This window comes from Daphnia magna, linkage group LG5 (assembly GCF_020631705.1).
Source record: "Daphnia magna isolate NIES linkage group LG5, ASM2063170v1.1, whole genome shotgun sequence".
NCBI lineage: Eukaryota > Metazoa > Arthropoda > Branchiopoda > Diplostraca > Daphniidae > Daphnia > Daphnia magna.
In genome coordinates, this window is record NC_059186.1 from 10278594 (window position 1) to 10301276 (window position 22683).

The 22683-nt window shown below is 39.8% G+C and overlaps 2 protein-coding genes across 4 annotated transcripts; one reads left to right on the top strand and one right to left on the bottom strand.

The window, feature by feature from the left end:
* Positions 1-1990: 1990 nt before the first annotated feature.
* LOC116923782 (normal mucosa of esophagus-specific gene 1 protein) lies at positions 1991-12799 on the top strand. The gene is made up of 4 exons (XM_032930319.2): positions 1991-2059; positions 9730-9818; positions 10708-10768; positions 12586-12799. The coding sequence occupies exons 1-4, from the start codon at positions 2009-2011 to the stop codon at positions 12664-12666; spliced, it is 282 nt and encodes a 93-aa protein (XP_032786210.2). The 5' UTR covers positions 1991-2008; the 3' UTR covers positions 12667-12799.
* Positions 3886-15482, bottom strand: LOC116923777 (RNA-binding protein Musashi homolog 2). 3 transcript variants are annotated; one of them, XM_045173720.1, is made up of 3 exons: positions 14578-15482; positions 7815-8058; positions 3886-7594 (listed from the first exon to the last, which is right to left on the bottom strand). In XM_045173720.1, exons 1-3 carry the CDS (start codon positions 14796-14798, stop codon positions 6671-6673), a joined length of 1389 nt encoding a protein of 462 aa, XP_045029655.1. In that variant the 5' UTR covers positions 14799-15482; the 3' UTR covers positions 3886-6670. The 3 variants fall into 3 exon arrangements, with proteins under 3 accessions (XP_045029655.1, XP_045029657.1, XP_045029656.1); XM_045173722.1 differs by lacking the exon at positions 14578-15482 and adding an exon at positions 10085-12010; XM_045173721.1 differs by lacking the exon at positions 14578-15482 and adding an exon at positions 9680-9809.
* Positions 15483-22683: the final 7201 nt, after the last annotated feature.

Sequence of the window (22683 nt, forward strand, 5' to 3'; positions counted from 1 at the left end):
AAACACCACCCTAGTCGTTATACTCGTAGGGCATAACTACCACGTCCACATTCTTATCTTTATTTATGACTTCATTAATAATGTTCCCGCTGACCCCTTGTGGGTCTTCAACATTCGATACAAAAGACAAGGGACGCGTTTGTTTGTCAATATCCCATTCTTTTTCTAAGTATCCATTCAGACTTTTGTTGCAACTATATTTGTGCTTGCAGCACCTCTAGCGTTCTTCATAATCCGCTCATCATTAATTGATGGGTCTTACTTTATATACGACAATTAGATATACTGAGAGTTCTATAAAGCCTAGCATTTCATATTGTAATCTGAAGAATGAATTGATCAGCTTTAGGAAAACAGACGTTTGCTTTTCGGACACATTGCAAATCACCTATACATTTTACTGAACAACAGGTACATTCTGCTCCTCTAAACCGTTAGCCAAACGTTGACAAGCCCTACAAACAGAGGCCATCATCACCTCCAACCTTGTTGATAAGACTGTCTATCAAGTAAACCCCACATTTTGTGTAAAGTTACAAGAGAAACCTTTCAACAACACGTAACGTAACCCATACAAAGATTAATGTTCACTTCGTCCAAAAATCGCAAACGTCATGAATTTACGAACAGAAAGTTAAGGAGGAAACCCATGGTGGCGTTAACTGCTGCGGCCTGAAGCTCCGCCCTTCTTGCCGGTTTCATTTTACCAGGACGAAATGTATTGATGTCTCATTTATCGATACATATGGGACACACGTGTCCAAGGCTACCTCTATATGACGTTCCACAGACAACAGCCAATCAAGAAGGGTTTGTTTTCTATATCGATAAGATCTCAAGGATCAGTTTTATTTTTTGCCTGGCCGTGCCTACGTGAGCCTCTCATTATGGCCTATGGCCGGAGAACAGATTGCGCCACTAGGGGCGGTATTTCCAAAATTCACGTGTTTTTAATGACGTTATGAAGCTAGTGCATCACGATTAGTACCCAATCCTCCTCAAACATTATCTTGGCATTTATGGATGTTCATCTTCTCCCCAGTGTTGCAGTCAATTGGATTAAAAACACATCGTTAATGATGAAGGCTATATAAAAGGAGGGAATCCCCCTCGAGATTCGCCCTGGAAAGAACATCAAGAGTATAATTCTTTGATTTTCTACTCTATTTTTATTTAGGAAACATTTCCCATTTTGGCACAGATGGTCTTTGCGCTGAAAAATAGGAAGCAGGTGGAAAACTGTTTCCTTTCCTGGGATCCCAGTGTATATACAGTTTTGAAGATGTGTTGGCCAGCTTTAAACAAGGCAAGCAGCAAGTTTTAGTCATGGGATTTTCTTTGCCTACGTGAGGCTATGATAGTAGAGTATGGCTACGTGCACCACTGCGTGACGCAGTCGCTAAAAAAAAATTTTTTTGTGTAGATGCCTTTTGTATATTCGGCATAAAGTCGTTACAAAAAGTAAACGTTTGAACTCGGGAGAGAGAAATGGTTGGGAAAAGGGGAGGACGGTTGAGCAACCCTCCTCCCTCTACACGAAAAAGCGATAGTCCATACACGTGTTAAGGTCGGATGTACGCAATAGAATTAGGTGTTCTCCGCCACCCACCCAGTTCTTTTAACCCACCCTATGTATTCGCCAGAGGACGGCCAAGTCACGTAGACCTTGCGTCGACTTGGAAATAAAAGGCAACTGTCGGAGGGTAGACGTTTCCTAACTGTACCGGCAAACCCAGTTGCGAAGACCTTTAAAGCAATCCCTCGAAATTCACCCCACTTCTTTTCGATATCAACTGGTTTGTTGGAGTTGTTGGTCCTCTCAGTGTGTGTGTGCTTATTCGATCTGCAATGTAAGTTATTAAATGATACGTTCTATAACATTCGGTTTGTTGTGGGTTTTTACTTTTGATAATTATTGGATGTGGTATTGTTTACATTTTCTGGTTCTATAATTCAAATGTCCATTGTTTTGCAGTTTTTGAAAAAGAAAAACATTTTAAAAAAAAAAATGAGCCGAATTTTGAAATTCATTTCCTTTGGCAAGCCCGTCCATCCTGAGGTAAGACAATCTCCTTTTTTTTTTTAAATTGTTGATTACTATCAATCCTGAATCGGGCAATCAGTTCTTTTTTTTTTGTGCGGTTATTTTTCAAACTATGGTGGGGCAAACGACACATCCACATTTTGCATATAGGCACACGCTTTCACACACACACACACAAAAATCGATGATAAGACGATTTTTAAGCCATTCTTCTACGTTCCAACAATGGAAAAAAGGATTTACTGCCTAATCTTCTTGAATTCAACGTTACCCAAATTGACTTTCTGTTTCCCTCCTCCTTTGCAAACGTTATCCCTGTCACTTTGATGACGTTTTTTTTCCCTCTCTCTTGACTCGACAAGACTTACCAGCGGAATTAAGTCGGGAGCTTTCTCCCTTAGCGCCCTCTTTTGGATAGAGTCGAGCAACTTCTGGCCGAAAATGGAAGACTTTGGGCTACCGTAACACACAAGAGAAGCCATACTGTAAAGCTATCCGTGACTTCCTCTTGTTCTTTTTGTGTTTTTTTTTGCGTTTCAGTGTCGCTTTTGAGCGACTCTCACGCTCTTGGTTTCACCGACCGAATGAGCGCGCACGCACACACAGTTCCCCCACCAGTTTTTATTTACCTTTTTTTCTTTTTCAATGTTACTGGCGGGGGCAGAATAGCTGGGAGCTCCAAACAGTCACAGAGAACTGCAATCATCTGCAGTGTGTGTCGAAGAGGGGGGAGGGTAGGCCGGGTCGATACAATAGACGGCAATCCTTGCGTGAAATCCACCCCCCTTTAGTATGTAATATTTGTGCGTGTACCGGCAGTTATTGTTTTTTGTTTGAAAAGCGCAGGCGCGCGCAAAGGCGATTGAGCCCATTGTCAACGCCATCTAACGAGCGTCGCATCAATGAGCCCACAAATCCGCAGAGTACACGGCGCAGGATAGGGGGCAACCCAATCCAGATTCATCGATTTTCTCATTTTCCGCCTGCAAATATCACACACACACACACATCGTTGCGTGAGATAGAGGATATAGCGTGCAGGACGTTTTTTCTTTCTCTTTTACGGGCTGCGACACGATCTCGCCGACGACGGCAGTTTTCTTCGTGAAAAAAATAAAAGGAACCCGGGAGCGTGAGGGAGGAGGTATGGTCTGGATAGATGGGTCGGTGGGATGGAAAGGGGAGGTTTTCTTTCGGTGAAAAGACGTCACGAGACATGACACGGGAGAAATATTAGAGACGTACGTCCATATATATAAAAGGGGCGATTAGTCCTAGTGCGTTTAGCAAGCTCATAGACATGCATTCCACATCTCAATTGTGAAAGGGGGAAAAAATGGGAAGAGTCGATGAGGGCAAATAGAAAATGAAAAGGAAAGTTTTTTTTTTTTTCATCTGTGTGTCGTGCAGTGCATTGCAATTCAAACGCACACAGATCCGACCATGTGGAAAAAAGTTGAACAAAAAAATAAGACGATGAAAAGACATAGAAATCCATCTGATGATGACTGGACTTCTTCATCTTGTCGATGAATCAAAAGTCCGTCTAACTAAGAAAAGAATATTGCAAAGTCGGGGATTGGTTAAGGTTCGCTTGACACTATAAAATCGAATGTTTTTTTTTTTGTGGGGGAGGGGGGATCCACGAATTCAAAAGACATCAACACAAAAGACTAGAAAGACGGTGGAAGCGCAAACAAACCGAAAAAAGAAAAAGTGGCTAAGAGAGTAGTATGTGAATGTCTACACCTCTAACAAACATTAAACTTAAGAAAATGGAAAACTACACCAGCTAAAAAAACAAAACAAACACACAAACTAAATCTACCCAGTTAAAAACATTTTTTCTTTCTCAGTGTTGGTTTATTTGTCATTTGGTTTTCCAATGTTTGTCGTCTGTTTTCGAATTCGTTCAACGATCGAAAATTGTTGTTCTTGTTATGCGGGTCAAGTCGAGTAGCTCAAAAGATTTTCGGGCGTGACTACACTAAACAATGACAAGTGTAAAAAAAAAAAAAAAAGTGGGGGGCGAACAGGAGGGGCGTGTTTGCGTGACCGAGGAAAATTTATACGACGACACTAACTACTGACTACACACAACACAGACATACAAAAGAAAACACAACAGACTGGGATAAATCATAAAGAAGAACTACCAAAGTCACTAAAGAATGAGGAGACACACGAGAGATTCATTAATGTGAGAGATGCATCGGGTTACATCAGATACCGCAACTACTGATTGGCACTACGTACTACAAGAAAAAGAAAAATTGCTACCAAAATGGGGCAAAGAAAAATAAAACAAACATAAATGAGATTTTCATGAAGTTTACAGAACTACGGGTGTGTGTGTGTTCATACAAACAGGAAGAGAGAAAAAAGATTAACTATATACTGCATATAAGTTTGGTGGGGCAAGGAAAATCGAAGGCAAACACACGCTCTTGGATAAAAAGAGAAAAGGTGGAAAGGGAAAATTCCCAAGTGCGTTGGCTTCTATACTCAATGAAGAAGCCAAGCCAGGTCTTGGGGTAAAAGAAGAAAGGGCTGTGTGTGGGGGGTGGGGGGCGGACGTGAAATATATAATACTGCAGTGGAGCTCACACGCATACAAGGTTTTCTCTCTTGAGAGGATTGTTTTCTAGCGGCTCGGGAAGATGGTTGGGTAAAAAAAAGATTGAAGCTTATTGAAATAGTTGCCGAAACCCATTTTGATGATGATGACGAGAGGTAGTGATTCTTTTAGAAGAAGATTAGTTTTGAAAAAAAAAAAAAAAAAGGAAACAAGTTTCTTCGGGAGTCGTCCCACGGGAAGATAAAAAGTTTTTCAAACGATTAATAATTTTTTCCTTTCTTTGTAGTTGTTTGTTTTTCATTTCAATTTCTTGTCTGCTTCGAAACGTCATCTGCAGCGTAGTAGAAAAATACACAGATCCAATTAAATTGATACGAAAATTAAAAGATCTACATTTTGAAATGAACGAAAAACAGCTACAGGAGTGTAGGGGCGGTAGGGATCGAACACTAACGAAATGATTCGAATTAAAGAAATCAGAGACATTTTTTTTTATCCATTTTTTTTTTCTTTCTTCTTTAATATTCCGCCAACGTTTTCAATCGTTTCCAACAATTTTCCATTGACTTGGTAAGACAGCGATTATTGCTATCGATATGACAAAATGAAATCAAAATTTCGGGTTATTTCCGACGCAATAAAAAAAAAAATTATTTTTTTTTTACCCACCCACAAAAAAACACACACGAATAACTTAAAAAAAAAAAAAAATCGGGAATGGATTATCTCTTCTTTCTTCTTGAATGTCCGTGCAAAGTATGTGTGTGGGGGGAGTGTGTCTTTGTTATTTTGGCACGTTCCGAACAACTCATCTTGCGGGGGGAAACTTGTTCGAAGATGAGAAAAAAAGATTATTGGTTTCGGGTGGGGGACAGAAGCTATTCCTCGTGAAGACGGTTGCATAAATCAGCATACACGACAAAGAAAAAACTTCAAAGAAAAAAAAAAAAATCGAAGACTTCTGCATAGAGAATCATCTTGAAATGAGGTGGGGGGATGTGATCAAGTGGGGCAAAAACGCGAGAAAAACAAAAATCATGGCAAACAAAAGGAGGTAGTCGAGGCACACACGCAAAAATTAGAAACAAAAAAAAAAGAGCTGCTTTTATAGGGCAAAAAAAAACAAAAACATTTTGGAGGGATGTAAAGATGACATACGTATATAACACACGACTAAGTATAAACGGAGAGCCGGGGAGGTCATTAAATCCTATTCATAAGGATCGATTAATACACAATTTTTTTTTGTTTTTCAAGGAGCAGGCAAGAACTTAATTGTCCAAATTGGCAAGAATTAGAGAAAAAGGTGGGACTTGGGAGACGTTAAAAAAAAAAATTATAATGGGAGGCTGAGATCCAACATGTATAACAAACAAAAAAGTGGGGGGGCGACGGATCGTCAAATTTGTTTTTGTTTTGCGGGAAATTTGTCAAAATTAACCGCGCCATTCTCTTTTTAATTAAAAGAAGAGAGGCTAACAAAACAAAATTCAATAAGGAGCCATTTCTTCTTCAAAGAATTGAAAACATTACAAACACGACAAATGAAACAATCGCGCTGCATAGACGATAGAAGTGATCGCATATTGCTCGTTGAATGATTTCTTGATTATTGATTATTATTACTCCTTGCATCAAAACGACTCGGCTCCAAAAATGTGACGTGATATATCAAGTTTAAATAGGAAAGGGACAAATTCAAAGAAGGAAAAAGGGGGAAATTCACAATAACACCGACACACACGCAATTTCCTTTTTTTTTTTCTTCAGAGGAGCTTGATATTTTTTTTTTCCCTTCCTCATTTCAACGAAATCTCGTTGCTTTCCGTGAAACAAGTTACAACAAAATCGTTGTAGATTCAAGTGGGTGTGGTGCTGGAAGCTCGTTGGTTTCGACAAGAAAAAGGAAAAAAAAAATAATAATAATAAAATAAATAAATTTGATCAGAAAAAAAAGAAAAGAAAGGTGAGATAGAAGAGAGAAAGGACGCCGAAAATGAATATTCCAGATAAGTTTGTTGTTGTTGGGGTAGCGAGAGATGGCCACGCTAGACGTACATTCCCATTCCGTAGATTTGGCTCCAGTCGACACCCTGAAAACTGGACATATCTACATTGGCTAGACTGTATCCTTGATAGGCGGCCGCTTGTTGGGCGGCGGGCGAAGCGGCCGTCATAGCGTGGTGGTGATGGTGATGATGGCCGGCGGAGGATGCGGCAGCAGCGGCGGCGGCGGCTGCAGCTGCGGCCGCCGCTTGGGCATTGCCCTGAGCGGCAGCGCCGGGCAGAGAATAAGGACTGTAGCGATAACTAGCCAATGCCGGATAACTGGCCAATAGTTTGCCGTAGCCAGCGGCAGCAGCTGCAGACTGGGCCTGAGCAGCTTGCTGTTGATGGGCCGCAACGGCCGCTTGGACTTGGGCCGCTTGGGCTGCCAAAAATTGCTGAGCTGCTCCCTGACTGGCAGCCGATGGCTGAACGTGAGCGACTCCGGGAGCCAATCCGGCAACGCCCAGACCGTTGAGGAGGACGCTACGTTTAGCGGCCAACAAGGCCGTCGTGGTCGAAGCGAGAATAGCTTCTTTGGGCTGCGCTTTCTTGCATTCCACTTTCTTATTCTTGATTGTGTGATAATGAATCTCGCAAATGCGATCGACAACGTCCTCGCTCTCGAACGTGACGAAACCAAACCCTCGATGTCGTTTCGTCTGCTGGTCCATGAGCATGACGGCCTCCTCGACGCGTCCAAATTGATTGAAGTAGGCCTTGACTTCATCGGCCGACGTGTCTTGACTTACGCCACCGACAAAAACCTTTTTCGTCTTGGATGAAGGCGTCGATTTGCCTTTGTTCTTGGGCGTCGCGTGTTTCGGGTCGATCTTCTTGCCGTCGAGCGTGTGCGCAGGGACGGCCAGCACGCGATCCACGCTACTCGCTTCGGCAAAGGTGATGAAGCCAAAGCCTCGGCTTCTCTGTGATCGATCGATTTAACCAAATAACAAGACAAAAAATATAAAAAAAAAAAAAAGAAAAGAAATTCAGTATGTGAGCCTCATTGTCGAACATCAAGTCCCGTTTGCCCCGCACACTACACAAGACTTTTTATAGACCCAATGAACTGGACCGTGTGCGTCCCTCTCTCACGAGTCCCATTTGGGAATGTTGGTCTAATTTTGTGGAAGAGTTGCCAACCTGAGTAAGAGGATCCTTGAGGACCTGAACGTCGATAATGGTGCCGTACTGGCCAAAGTACTCGCGCAGCTTGTCGGCCGACGTTTGCCAGCTGAGTCCGCCCACAAAAAGCTTATTGTGCGGAAGGTCCGTCGGAGTCGAACGACCGGATGAACTGCTCTGATCCAAGGCCAGTCCGCTCATTGCGACTTCCGTTTTCATGCCGCGGCCAGCAGAACCGTTGCTATTGCTATCCATTCCCGTTCTGCATCGACAAGTTTTTTTTTTTGTTTTTTGTTTCGCCCGACAAAATGTAGGAGGAGGGAAAAATCGAGAAGGGAGAAAAAAACAAAACAAAAAGGTTAGAAAAATAAAAGAGAAACGTTAGTCGTTAATCATCCAAACTACAGGCAAAAAAAAAAAAAAAAAATATTCAATTCATACTGCGGCTAGATAGTGGATAGAAAAGAAGAGGCTATATAAGACAGATTTTCAACTGTGCGGCCACAACTTTTTGTGTCTATATGGATTCCGGTTTCCGGTTTTTTTTGTTTTTTTGAAATGATGGGATCAAATATCAATGCAGGGTGGGAACGAATAATATCGTTTTTAAAGGTTTTAGATTACGTTTTACTGTTTTTGTCAAAAGCGACTAGCAAGGGAAACCGGAAGCCGGAAATAGTCATATGCCGATCTAAAAGATATATAAAAGAGAAAGAGACAACTCGCAACTTTCTAGATCGAGACTACCATCATCATCATTAATTTATCCGAATCCAGCAAATAGAGAGAGAGAGTGTGTGATACGAATAAGCTAGATATGTAAAAATATATGTAATCAATAATCAACAACAACGGTTAAAAAACAGGGATGGTAATTCAATAAGGAGGAGCCCCCTAAATATCGAGATATTATAAAAGTGCAAGTCACTCGGATTTTGGAAAATAAAAATCTAAAAAATAAATATATATATATATAGGCAGGTGTCACACATTTTTTTTTTCGCCCCACTTCCAGCCATAAATGTTTCTGCTCTAAAAAAAAAAAAAAAAATTCAGCCGACAAAAAATAAGAATTACATAGGTGCCCGTCGTCCATAGCTTTTTTGATTATGATACGACAGAGAAGAGGGGAAGAGCAGGGCATCCAACGTGTTTAAAGATACACACCATGCGCACTGTCCCAAGGAAAATATCGATATACTGTGTCTACTGATATGTATATATATATAATATTTATAGCTGGCTAGTATCTAAAATTCTGTGGGGGTTGTTCTGTTCGACGTCTTCGATAATGCGCTTCTAATGTGTTTCCGACAGAGAGGCCACAACCGGTATTAAAAAAGAAGGAGGAGAGCAAGGAGGACTAGGGCCACAAAAAAAAAAAAAAAACCTTTAGCGATCAAAACATCATTTACTTTTGATTAGTCTTGTCTTTTGTCGTTCTAATAAAGACCACATTCCCAGACAAAATAGCACACACAGCACAGCACACACAACTCAAAATAACAGAAGAGTTTTTGGGATGGAAAAGGAGATTTTTAAAATGATAAAAAAAAATACTACTCAATTAATAATGGAGGTTATGACACCACCTTTTGTTTTGTTTTTTTTTTGTTTTACGGGAAAAGACAACCACTTGAATTTTTTTCTAAAACCAAAAATATATTAAAGGGATGAAGAGGTAGGGGGAAAAAAAACAGAAGAACCCCAGAAATATCTATCAGCTGCCATGTCAGTGAAAACAAACAAATAGGAACGCTCTACTCGCGTGTTTACAACTGTTATTACGAGAAAAAAAATACTAAATCTGTTTTTTTTTGTTTTTTAAAATGTTATTTTTGTTTTGACTAATGAGGGAGAGAGAGAGAGAGATGTGAAATAACCTGGATGTGTTTTTTCTTTATCAAAAACATTTTTTATCGATCGGGAATAGGTTGTCCCGCTATTGGCCATCATGGGCGTCGCCTTAACCGGCGTGACGAGCTTCTGCATCTACGCGTTGTTCACCAAAAATGACGTCATGTAAGCATGTTTTCTTTTCTTTTTTAAACAATTTTTGACAAAATGATATTTAAAAAACAAATAAGAGACACACTTCCTTTTTTTGTTGCTTAACACCATAATTACACACACTTAAAAGATTAGCTTAAAATAATAAGAGAAGACGACCATAAAAGAAGTTGGTCCATCGTCTTCTGTTATTTCGAGAGATCAAAAAAGTTGAGAAAGAAGAAAAAGGATAAAAAAATAAGCCAAAGAGAGAAAATGGACTTGACATGGCACTGTACCGTTAAGTCCAAAACAGCCTTTTCTTTTTTTAGAGCCCCCCACACACACACACACACAAAATACAGGTTAATGACAAGAGAAAGCACGTCAATTTTCGATGGTGGACCACTGACAACTAACTGGAAAATGCTAGTGAATAGAAAAAAACGGCCCACCTGGGGAGAGAGACTCAATTATGTACACAAAAAGAGAGAGAGAGAGAGAGCCGGACTTGTGTAATGTCGCCTTTTCAAAGGATTCCCTACCTTTACTACAATTGATTTAAGAATGGATCACTTGGGAATGGACGGAAGCTCGTTAGAGTCGTGTCTAAGGTTTCCCTTGTCCGGCAGCCGAGTTTGAAATGATCCGGTTAACACGGGATCGGTGGGGGGATATTTTTTAACTTCCTCTCGAAAAAAAAAAAAATGAAGCCATACATATAAGATGGCAAAGTGCAGCTCAAGAGATACCTCTCTAAATAAGCTATTTTTAATATTTCTATTAACATAATGAAAGCAGATGTGGGAAAACGCAGATGGCCTGGCGTTGCGATCATTTTTTTATTTTCTGGATTACGTTAAAATTAAAAATTGATTTTAAATTTTCGTTAATGGAAGCCTTTTCTTTTGTTTAATTTCAGGCTTAACCATCACAGCAAGATTCCACCATGGGAGAAGAGCATCGACGAAGTCAATCCAAAGGTAATCAAATACATCATCATTTAGTTCCGAAATTTTTTTGTTTGAAGTGTCACCTCTTTTTAAGCTGTTCCTCTCCCTCCCTTTATTGTCTCGCATATTTTCGCTATTGTAAAAAGAAAAGGACATTGAACGAGGGCCTGCGTGATTGTCGGACCGTGTCATAGAAGAAACACCCCACAGGTTAACGATCGTGAGTCGCGATGCGCCTAAGCGTTATTTAACACGAAAAAAAAACTACCGAGAGATGGCAGGATTTAAAAACAATTTCTATTGTTAACATCGGCGACAATAACTTGAAAGACGGCGGATAAATCGAATTGAGCAATTTTGAATGCACCCCACCCTAAAAACAATGGCGTTGTCGTCACCTTCTTTTGCTTCAAACCCCATCGACCTTGATCCAGTGGTCCCAAAGCGCATTGATTATTCCAATCACGGTTGATGGTTAAAGACATCGAAAAATAACAAAGCAGCATTAAAAATTCAAACTCTGTATACACGCACGTAGTCGTCGCTTACTTTACGTTGCAAAGTAAAAAAAAACTAATAATAAACGCGTAACATTGATCCGAGGGTCATCTGAATGGACTGATTTCCAAGGACAGGGGACCAGTTCTCTTTTTAAAAATAAAAGTCGCAAAAGTTGGCCAGCATCATTCCAATCGACAAGGACGACATGTACCTGAGGGTCTCTCCATTTTCGTCGCTTTTCAAAAGGGAGCCCAGGGAGAGTAAAATAGAGAGAAACGAGACGAGTCTAGAATTATTTATCAGATAACCTCCCCTTAAACAGATGCTGGTGCATGCCAGTGTGTATGTTCAAAAGCGTCAAAATGTGCTGGAACATTTTTTTAAGAGGGGGGAAGAGAGAGAGAGAATCCAAGATAAAGAAAGGGAGCCCCGTCAAGAGACATCCGAGCTCAAAGTCCAGTGTTAAATTACTGTACAAGAGAAACAAGCACGAAGGCTCCCCCCCTTCGTGTCACATGGAAAGCATTTTCTATTGTGGCTATCCTGGCATGAAAAAAGATGCTAAGACAGGAGCACACTAGTAATCGCTGGATAGTCAGAAACAGGATGAAGAGGCGGACCTCTAGCGGATTTGTTTTCACTAACTCCGACAACCGTAGTTGCAGGCGCGCTAAAAAAAGTTGGTAAGCCTCGGTAGAATAGCCAGTTTTTTCTCTCGTTATTATGCTCATTTTCTACGGATTTTCCAGCTACCGATCAGAAGCCCCTTGACTGAAAAGAGAATTAAAAAAAAAAAAATTGTTTTAAAGGGAAGTTTCACGCTCGGCCAGAGAGAACTGAACAAAAGGGACGAAGCGGCTTAGATCAGCAAAAGAAAAAGAGATCCCCAAATCATTTCACAGTCCGGTCGTCGCCCGATTTTCAAGCGTTCCGAGTTGAGCGTCCTATACACACTTTTTTTGTGTTGTTGTACGAAACTACTCTCTATTGATAGATTTTTAATTGAATCGCATCGAAGCGTCTCATCCGGAGTAGTGGAACCTTCGTTCTTCGTGTTCAACTTTGCGTTAAGAGCGAAGGCTAAAAAAGAGCGACAACCGCCTTTTTTTCTTTCCTATTTCGGCCCACCCTTATTTTTTTTGTGTCCTCCCTCTCCCCCCTGTCAGTCCCACCGGCTGAATCAAGTTGGCCCCAATCGATCAAGCGGACAAGATCGTATCGGTGACACACAATGTCAAATTGATGGCGTTTGTTAAGTCCCAAGTTGCTGAGCAAAATTGACTTGTCATGTTTTTAACTAAAAAAAATTTAATTTTCCCTTTTTTGTGTGTGTGTGTGTGCAATAGTTGTTGAACTTGCATTCCCTTCAGAAGCTGGACCCGGAAGTCCGCAAACTCAAGGAGGAAATCAACCAAAAAAGCGCCTGAAAGACAAAAAGGAGGAAAGAAAAACTAAAATGTCTTGTCGTCAACCCGGAAAAAAAAAACATTCAATGTTTTTTCTTTAGATGTCATTTCGATGTATGTTATCTGTAACCGTATTAATATAATGTGAAATTCCCCCTTGTTTTTTTTTTTGTGTGTACAAGTCCAAGATCGATTGTTAGTGGAAATGGCGGTCGCTAATGTTGCGTCGATAACCCCCCCAAAGAAAAAGCCCCAATGGCAAGGGGAGAAATATAACAAGCAGGACAATTTGAAATTGACGACGTCATGGGCACATGATAAGTCGACTTTGAAAGGGGGGGGGGGGAGTAGAAGAAATCGATAATGGAATAAATCGATCCGACTCGTATGGATTGGTGGGGAAAACGTCTTTGTGTGGCTCTTCTTTGCAAGTCCGAATGATAAGATTCGTTAATGAGGGAATCATAAAGTGATGCACGAACGATATAGTGATGGCGTTAGAGCAGCTTTTCATGGAATCATCGATTAGCAACAAATTAGCCTGGACTTTTCTCAGAAAAAAATTTTTCAATTTCACTCCCAGCGATAAAATACGAAACTTTTTATTTTTGTGGGTGAGGGTGGGGGGATAGAAACAGACTGGTCTACAGGATCCTGCTTGACTATGGTGATTGGTACAAATCTAATCCGCCTGTTTAGGTTAGCGAGAAGAAGAAGACTTGAATCGATAATGGTGGAAACAAACAAAAAATGTTCTCAAACGATGTGACCTCAAAAAGAAAAAGAAAACGATACCAAAGGGTCAGCCTAATCTACCTGCGAGAGAGGGAAGGTTAAGAAAACTTTCACGGGCCAAGAGAATCCAGGTTAAAAGTGTTGGTCGTTGTAAAATAAATCTCACGGCTGTCGGACCATATTCGGGATTTTTTCTTCCTTTGTTTTTCTTCTTCTAGCTCCTGAAAGAGAACCTGCAGGGTTAAATGGGGAGAGAAGGAAAATGCAGGTCACAACCTAAAAGAATCTGAAATGGGTCGTGATCGAAGATAAAAGAAATTTTGGATTTTTTTTTTTTGTTTAAAGAAAAATGTTTCTAAACACGCAAAAGAGTTTAAAAGGCCACACTGTCTCGTATGTGTCTCTCCCATATCCGGTCAATTGTTGACCAACTTTGACCGTATCAAGAAAGAAACGACGAGGAAATTTCCGCATTTCGTGACAATGTGCGTGACTCAACGCGTGCAAGTCAAAAGGTCTTGATATCAATTTTTTCCCTACCCTCTACGATTAAGTTTTTAAAAAAACGGAATTTTAGAAAATCCTACATCTTTTTTTTAAAGGCACCTGCTGTATCTCTCGTTTTCTAATTATAACTTTGGAGATGCTGTTTAGACACAGGGTGTTGTATCCACGGTATGACGTCATCTAGTTGACATGAATCAAATAAGAACATGAAGAGGATATGGTTGCAAGGGGGGGGACGTTGGGGCGCAGCTGTCGATAGACCCCCCCTCTTCTAGTGGTTCTGCATGACAAAACAATGGAAACAAAATCCGCTATGGGGGAAGAATTTTTCACATAGGGTTACCATCCCTCGAAAAACAAGAAAAAAAAACATGGGCTGAATATAGAGCGCGCTAGTAGTAGCCGAAATTGAAAGAGAAAATATATTCCACAAAATGCCTGCCAAGGTAAGAAGAGAGACACATTGACAACATGAAAAGGCCATGGTCAAATCTGCTTTCCCTTAAATAGAAATACTGGTAATAAAGCTGTAGACCACTTCTTAAATGTAAACTAGTTTTGATGTGTTAACAGTGAAAAGTCTTTTTAACACCTCAAAATTGACAAAGAGTGAAGGGTTAGAGAACAAAAAAAAAATGTCGGTCATGATCGAATAAACTTCATCAAGGTGGGATAAAAGAGAGAATATACCTGACGGTGGTGAACATGTCAGGAGATGGCGAGTTCATCTCGTTTCCGGGCATGAGACCAGCTGCAACGGCGGCAGCAGCAGCGGCTGCAGCAGCCGAGCCTGGCATACCGACGGTCAATTGTCCACCAGCTCCAGTGACAACGGGCATACCTGCTGCCAGTACAGCAGACAAGCCACCAAAATGAGCTGGGAAGATGTTGGCATTACCTACACTCAACATGATTGAAAAATCTTTCTTTTGGGGGCTTCAAAGCGAATCGATGAGAGAGTAAGTTTTAAGTTTGATTCAATCACACTGTTGGCCGTTGGAAAGCAACAAAGAAAATGATAATTCTTCTTTCATAGAAGAAGCATGTTCAAACAGCTACCCCCAAGTATGAATCACGTGGTGAGGGGGAGAGAACAAGATGTAGGGGAGAGAGTGGGGGACACACATGCACACAAGGGGTGATGAAAAAGGAGGGGTATTTGCCGGGTGGTTGTTCTACAATGGCGGATCGAACAGCAGCATGGCCGAAAAAGACACCACTTTCTTTTCTTTTTTTTGACAACGAGAATGCTGAAGTATTCGCCAAATGAAATTGTTTTCGCACAACAATTCTTTAGTAAATGCAAGGGAGGATCAAGATTCGAATACGAATCGAAAAAAAAAAGTTGCAAACAAGGGACCTGACCAATGACACACAAAAAACACCGTCCACTTCTTTTTTGTTCTCGTTAAAGATTGATCTTCTCAAACTTTTTCAAACAAAAAAATTGATGTATTGTGTGCGAGTGAAGTAGAGAAATGACTTGTGTAGCCCGTAGCAACGCTTTGCTATGTTGATAACTCGTGGTAAGAGTGAGACTAAAGCCTCTTTACGACCTCACTGTTCGGAATCCTAGCAACGTCTGACCCAACCGTGGAGGAATGGCGCGGCTTTTTGGTTGTCTTGGAAATGAGAGGGAAAAAAAAGAACTTCTGGCGCGCGCAGCACCTAAAGCGCGGAAGCCTCAGGGCAGACAGGGGGGGGGGTTGACGTCGCTCCTCCCACACCCACCCTTTTTCTTTTTGTGTGTGTGTACATGTTTCTGTCTTTTTTTTTTCCACCCTTGGTTCCCCCCTTTAGCTATCAACGCCATCTAGTGAGCTTTTGAAAATGGGTGTTATTCTATGCCGAGGGTTTTCGTTTTTTATTTAGGGTCAATCACACACGCGTGCGTGTTTTGTTGAAACTTTTGAAATAATATGAAGAAAATGTATTTTTTTTTTTACTTTAAGGTCCCCCTCCCCTCTTTTTTATGTTACTTTACACGTGATGTTTTCTTTTTGAAGAAAAAAAGGATTGGGGAATGAGGGTTTGTTTAATGGCTTAAAAAAACGGGCACACGTAAGAATGTAGAGTTTAAAAAAAATAATAATAAAAAGGGGTAAAATAAAATGTTTTTTAAACCTACCCAAACTACTTTTTTCTTAAATCTCAGCGTACCCGCCGGGTTCGAGTCCTTTCCAGTTTGTTTTCTCCCCCTCCCCTTTTCTTTTTTATCGTTCGTTCGTCTGCTGAACTATCAAACTGTCCAACATTTTCGTGTGCTCGAGTCCAGACATTTTTCTTTTTACAAATACATTTCGCTCTCACGACACCCAATAAGTCTTTGCCCTTTTTTAAAGTAACAATACTTTCAATCCGCAACTTTTTTTTTAATAAATACAAATACTTTTTTCGCAGCCGTTGGGTCTTTTTTTTTCAATGTTAAATTGAGTGCCATTGCCTCGAGGGGTCGCCTATGCCTCAATAGAAAAGTCTGAATATTCTCTCACCGTCGATCCTGAAAATCAAAAAAACTTTCTCTCCTCTCCCCTCCCCAAAAAAAAATCCATTTCTTGCAACAGAATAAAGTTACATTGCGAGAAGTAAAAATCAGTTGATCTCTTTCTTCGTAACAAGTTTTATATTGAAAAATATGGCGATCCTGCACAATCAATCCAAATCAAAACTTTAGCAGCAAACTATACGTTTGCAATATGATTTTTTTTTTTTTTATTTTTAAATTGACACACATTCAATACATTTTTTCTGGAGATCATCACTAAGCCACCCAAAAATAATTTCAAAAATCAAGAATGTGACTGAGATTAAAAATGGTCTTCTAAGAAAATGTTCTTTTTTCCAGGACGCACTGGCAAAGACTTGAACCCAGCAGCTTTCTCCTATTATCAATTTCTCCATAATCTCGTGGGCCTTGTATTCACATATAACTACGTATCAGGGGGTGGAGATCAAAACTATTTTCGATGTTTTTCTTTACAAACTCTTTGTCAGATGGTTTTTTTAAAACGAGATTTTCAAAAAAAAAGCCCTGGAGGGTGAAAACCTTTAAAAAAATATATATACGTTTATTTCTTTATTTCTAGTTTGATATGTGAAGACTTTATATAATAATAAAAAACAAAATGAGGGGGGTACACGCATATAAGCAGATGTTTGTCCCGGGCAGATGTTTGATACCAAACGAGAGGGTGGACACACACACACACATAGAATGGCGTCTACTATAGAATTTCTCACATTTATAGGGCGCCCACGGATTCAAGTGTTTGGGTAGATAAAAAAAAATCTAGAAGAATGGGTCCTCTCCCCTCTCTATACGATACGGACCAGGGCTTTCGGTAAGCTCGGACAAATAACATCGAGGCGATAAAAAAGAACACAACATTTTGAAAGAAAGAATGTCGTCGGTTCGTTCATTTCATTCTCTGATTCATCAAATAACACCAAGGAATTTTAAAGACGAATATTACACGCCCCGCGCAAAAGAAAAATTTTCTTTTTCAAAAATCCTACACCCACAAAAGTGATTTTGGTGTAGTGCAAAAAAAAAACAAACAAAAAAACAACAAACATTCCAGCTCGATCAATCTGCAAAAAAAAAAAAAATCTTGATGGGCGTTCTCTTATTAAAAGCCGCCCATCGTAGCGCGACCACCGGACTTATTGGACATGTTTAGAGCGGACGTTATAGCAGCAGCTCTGGCCCGGATATATATATATACCTTATAGCTATTCTATACTATGCTATGTGTGTGGCTTTATAGTCGAGTACTTTTCTTATATCCAACATGCCCCCCCCACCCATATATACAGCAATCCACGTCCATTTACCACGACAATCCAAACGACGTCTTAAGTGGGTTCTTCAGTTTTTATCGGGACGGGCCTCTCTTTTTCATCGCTCTTCTAATCATACGGCAAGGTATATATGTTCGATGTGGGGGGCACATAAAAAGCTCCTTTTATTACGTGAATCGCTACGTTTTCAAGTTCTTTTGATGTTATGATTTAAAAACAAAATTTCGTGGTAAAATCATCGTTAATTATTTGTGCTTGTAATTCATTTTGTTTTGCGTGAAAAAATACAATGCTATTTAGGTAGACCTGATTTTTTTAAAAAATTCAGTGAAGATAAGGACATAAATATGGAAATGACGTCGTGACCTTTTTTTTACGGTCTTTTTTTTCAAATTTCGCGCCAACGATGCATTCAAATGTTGAAGAAGTAAAAAAAAAAAGGAGCTGCTTCGTCATTTCTGTATCCCACAGACGTCCCTCCCATAACCAATCGATTGCTGCTTCCTTTTTACCATCCCACACACATTCTAATTTTCGCAGAGTACGCAAAACTACAAGCGCTCGCTCGAGTACATCGCCGACACACAATAGATTTTTGGGGTTTTTTTTTTTTGGACGTTGCATTTCTCTCCCTGGATAAAAAAAAAAGGGGGGGGGAACGCATATCCAGCGACATCGTTCTATTCATTAGCATTTTTCATTACTGTGATGATGTCTTTCTGATTGCCTTTTTTCTTCTTCTTCTTCTTCTTCCCTCCGCAACAGAAAGATAAATCACCATTTCGTTTGTTTCCTTCTTATTTTTTGTTTTCCTTTTCACGTTTTTAAAGCTTGTTTTTCTTGATTCCGTATTCTGTTTGTTTCGTTTGCTTTTGTGTTAAGGCTCGTTATCACCGCCTTGTTTTCTCTCCAGCCAAACTGAAAAAATCCCCCCCCCCTACGTTACATTTAAAAATCCCAGTCAGGTCGATTGTAAAAAAAAAAAATCAATTGATTGGCTAATGAAATTGGACTGGATTTTTTCTAGACCAATTGTTCAGCTGTAAAAAAAAAAAAAATCACGCGGGACAGTCATCACGGACGAGTGACTACCGCTGATGTGGGATGTCTGTGATGTGTCTTTTGTCTAGGGACGCTATTATTTCTTCATCTCTCTCCATTAGAAATTTTCTTTTTATTTATTATTGATTTATTTACAAGATTTTTTCATCTGATTTTTTTTTCCCGTTACCCCTTCCACCTTCTTTCTAACCCCATCATGTCGTATGTTCCCTCTCTGGCTGTTGTCATTTGAAATTCTTTCGCTGTCCCGTCTGCCTTCGTTCGGCGACGTGACGGGCATCCGTCATCGCACTTGCTGAGAGGCTTTTGCGGTTGTTACCGCTTCTCTTTTTGATGGCCTCTGCCCCATTACATGAGGCTGGGCCCATTCTATAAAGCTCTATATATAATATTAGCGAATAAAAAAGAATAAGGTATCTACCCGCTTCCCGAAAAATTGACTTTTAAATGACACCGAAAAAAAGTGAGCCATAAAAAATGATGATCATCAATTCATCATCTGAATTGGTAATTTTCGATTTCCGTCTCATACTTTCAAATAGCTTTGTGTGTGTGTGTGTGTGTGTTGGTAAATCCCATTTTTATTGGGTCGTCGATCCGTCAAAAATCCACTGGACTTTTGTGCCTATCTGCATATCCATTATGCAGTTCACGTTAAACGAGTAAAAAATAACAAAAAAAAAGGTGATGTCGCGCATTTACTAATTAAACCCCCCCTCCTCTTTTTTTCCCCCTTCTAAATAGAGACCTTGTTATAATATCGTCTAATAAACGAGCCTATTAGACAGAGATAGTGTCTCCACAGCCTTAACGAAAGCCCTTTCCAAAAAGAACAAATAGAGCCAGAAAAAAGACGGGGCTAGTTATAATCTAAAAATAAATGACGACGGAAAACGGACGGGCACCAAACTGTAGACGGTACAGGCGAGGAGGTATCTCTAAAAAAGAATAGAAATGCGTGAAAAAAAAATAAAAGTTGGAAAATGGGTGGTGACATTGACGCGATGGTCTGCCATCCGAACGCGAACGAAAATAAATGGTTAATCATAAAAATGAAAGCTCCCCCCCAAAAAAAGGAAATGAAGAAACAAAAAAATAAAATGTAAATAAATTCTAATTTTTTTTTCCTCCCTTATTCAAAATGGCTCTGGGGGTGTGGCAGATGAGAGGTGATGATTTGAATACCAAAACGCTAGTATACAGCTCCTCGCTTGTGATTATCATTCCACGCTGCAACTCAGAAAGCTCCGAATGAGAAGGGGGATCACACACACCAAAAAAAAAGGAACGCGATGGACTAAGAGATTGCAGGTGATGCGGGCCGTCGTTGTGCGCTCCAACCAACGGACCAACAAAAAGGAATACCATTACAGACGGGCGAAAAAAAAAAAAAACTAGAAGAAAAATAGAAATAGACGAACGTAACAAAAGAGGCTCATGTGCAAAGAGGAGAGCACAAGGATCTAAATTTAAATTCACCTGCAACGACAACGTCAGACACCATACTACTACTCTGTGCGTGTGTGGAATGGGCAGGGCTAAAACTGAGGGACTTTTCGGAGCATTCCATCCTTTAAAAAATAAATTTATTCATTTTTTTTTTTCTTGCATTCTAATGTGGGGGTCTCCTGGAACTATACTGGAACTTCCCCACTAACGAAAACAGGACGCACATATACTCGAATGGGGAAGCTCCCGGAACCTGCGCGTGTGACGTGTGTAAGGGTGGGGGGAGGTAAGGCAAGTGTGGAGGCTATTTTTATCAAATTGAAGTTCCCCTTCTTTTTCCTTTTTTTCAACTTGTTTCTTTCGTTCTCGTTAGCCAGCCAGAGTGTACAGAAAGACATTTTTTTTTTTTTCAGTTGATTGGAAAGAGGGAAGGGGAAAAACAAAACTAAATGGAAGAAAAAAAGTGAAACAAGGTTGTACAAGCTGCTCCTGGAGGAGCTCTTTCATCACATCTACACAACAACAGCCCACAATTTTTCTTTTTTCCTTCCTTCCTACGCAACATTGGAAAAGAGGATACTCCCCCTCATCCCCAGTTTGGATATATAATAACCCATTGGTACAGATACACACACACACACAGTTATAAAGCTGGTTGGTACACACTTCTGTTTGGACTCCTGTGTGTAAACAAGAGGCTACCCGAGTTTATAAAGACGGATCTATCGGGGAAGTGAATTCCATTTTGCGTGACGCTGTACACAAAAATAGTCCAATTAATTGATGACACTTATCGAAATGTATAAATCAAATGACAGTCGGGCCATGTCTGTTTATGACAGTCAACGACTGAATTATTTACGTTAAAGAAATTTGGACTTTGGGTAATTAATGCCGTGTTTGACGAATGAATATTTCGGCGGGACTTTTATATCTAAACAAGAAAATTGATATCTCCGTCTGTCAATCGAATTTTGTTGTTGTTGAATAGCGGTTCATCAGGAACGAGAAAATTGGATTGTCTATATATTGGTCTGATTTTGTTACAACCCCCAAAATGAAAGGAAAATCCAATCGTTCACCACCTTATATAGCCTTGCAATCAGAGCGTCTTATTGATTGAATCCGCTATAGATTTATGCTATTACTTATATATGGCGTCTATAAAAAAAAAAAGAGAAGAGGAAGGACATCCGAGTATAAATATAGGCTCGCCCTCTTCTGGTCACTTACAACTCGCAGAGTTATATGAATAGGATTCCATTGGAGATATAAAACGCAGCTGGTCCGAACGTCTTTAGTGTCCGCGTGTGTTATTTACACGCCATAAGGTAAATATATTAGAAAATAGAAGAGATGCTACTGGCCTTCCTTTTTTTTTTATTTTGACGAGATTTCTATCGAACTACAATCAAAGAGCTTTTTATTGAAGGGCCTTTTGGTTGTGGCCCTTTTTTATTTTGTGGGCGACGTTCGTCCCAATAAATGCAAGGGTCCTTTTCTATGCGGGGAAGCTAAATGATATAAAAACCAATTGCATTTTCTTTTATGTGTTTGTCAAAATGATTTTGTTCTCTTTACTTGAGCCATTGTTATTTATCTCTACAAGGGTGTGTTATGTCTACACCATACGGAGTGGGCCTGCAAATTATTGATGATGCGTTTAAAAAGAATAAAAAGAGCGGGGGAGACTATCGCCTATTAAAAACAGCAGTGCCGTCCACAACGTTTCGGTTATAGAAAATAGGAAAAAAAAAATTTCTTTTATTAAAAAAATCCCGACATATGCTGGAAGAAAATCTTTTGCAAATGCATAACTTTCTTTTCAAGTCATAAATTGCCGTGTTTAAAATGAAAAATGAGAAATCGACCAGCAGATATTAAGATCGGACTATTTATAGAGGCGCGACAGGCTAATATAACATTTTGGCCGAAATAATTCAATCGAATCTCGATATCGTTTGTGATTTTCAAGAAAAAGAGAAAGTCTACATATTGCCAGTAAATACATCAACGTTTAATAGTACGTTATCCGGAAGGAATAAGATAAGGAACCAACATAAAAGTTGCCTTCGTCTTTCAGAAGCAATTCTTTTATTTAAAAGGGAGGAAACCGATACGCCTCTTTTGTACGTCTAACCATTTAGAAAAGAAAAAAAAGGAACGTACATCTTTACTTGAAACTGATGGAGAGGAATCGAAACTCCGGAATCATCATCCGGAAGAAGCTCCTGCAAAATTGAAAAGACTATAAATGTCTTTCATCACCGGAATCGATAGACAAGATTTTCTCTAATAGCTGAGGGTTCAAAGTCTCTTCAACTTAAAAGGCTCTTTATAACATAAACAGCAAAAGAAATTACTTCCAATATGTTTCCGTTAGTTACAAGAATAGCTTTTATTTTTTTTTTTGCACGATACCTATATCTACTGTTATAATAATATACTAAGGGTCAAATATTCTAGCATGTTACAACGATATCT

Coding starts and splice junctions, on each gene's coding strand:
- LOC116923782 (XM_032930319.2), top strand. CDS start 2,009: ATGAGCCGAATTTTGAAATTCATTTCCTTTGGCAAGCCCGTCCATCCT. Junction 2,060..9,729: donor GCAAGCCCGTCCATCCTGAG/GTAAGACAATCT, acceptor GATCGGGAATAG/GTTGTCCCGCTATTGGCCAT. Junction 9,819..10,707: donor TTCACCAAAAATGACGTCAT/GTAAGCATGTTT, acceptor GTTTAATTTCAG/GCTTAACCATCACAGCAAGA.
- LOC116923777 (XM_045173720.1), bottom strand. CDS start 14,798: ATGTTGAGTGTAGGTAATGCCAACATCTTCCCAGCTCATTTTGGTGGC. Junction 8,059..14,577: donor GACATGTTCACCACCGTCAG/GTATATTCTCTC, acceptor TTGTCGATGCAG/AACGGGAATGGATAGCAATA. Junction 7,595..7,814: donor TCAAGGATCCTCTTACTCAG/GTTGGCAACTCT, acceptor GATCGATCACAG/AGAAGCCGAGGCTTTGGCTT.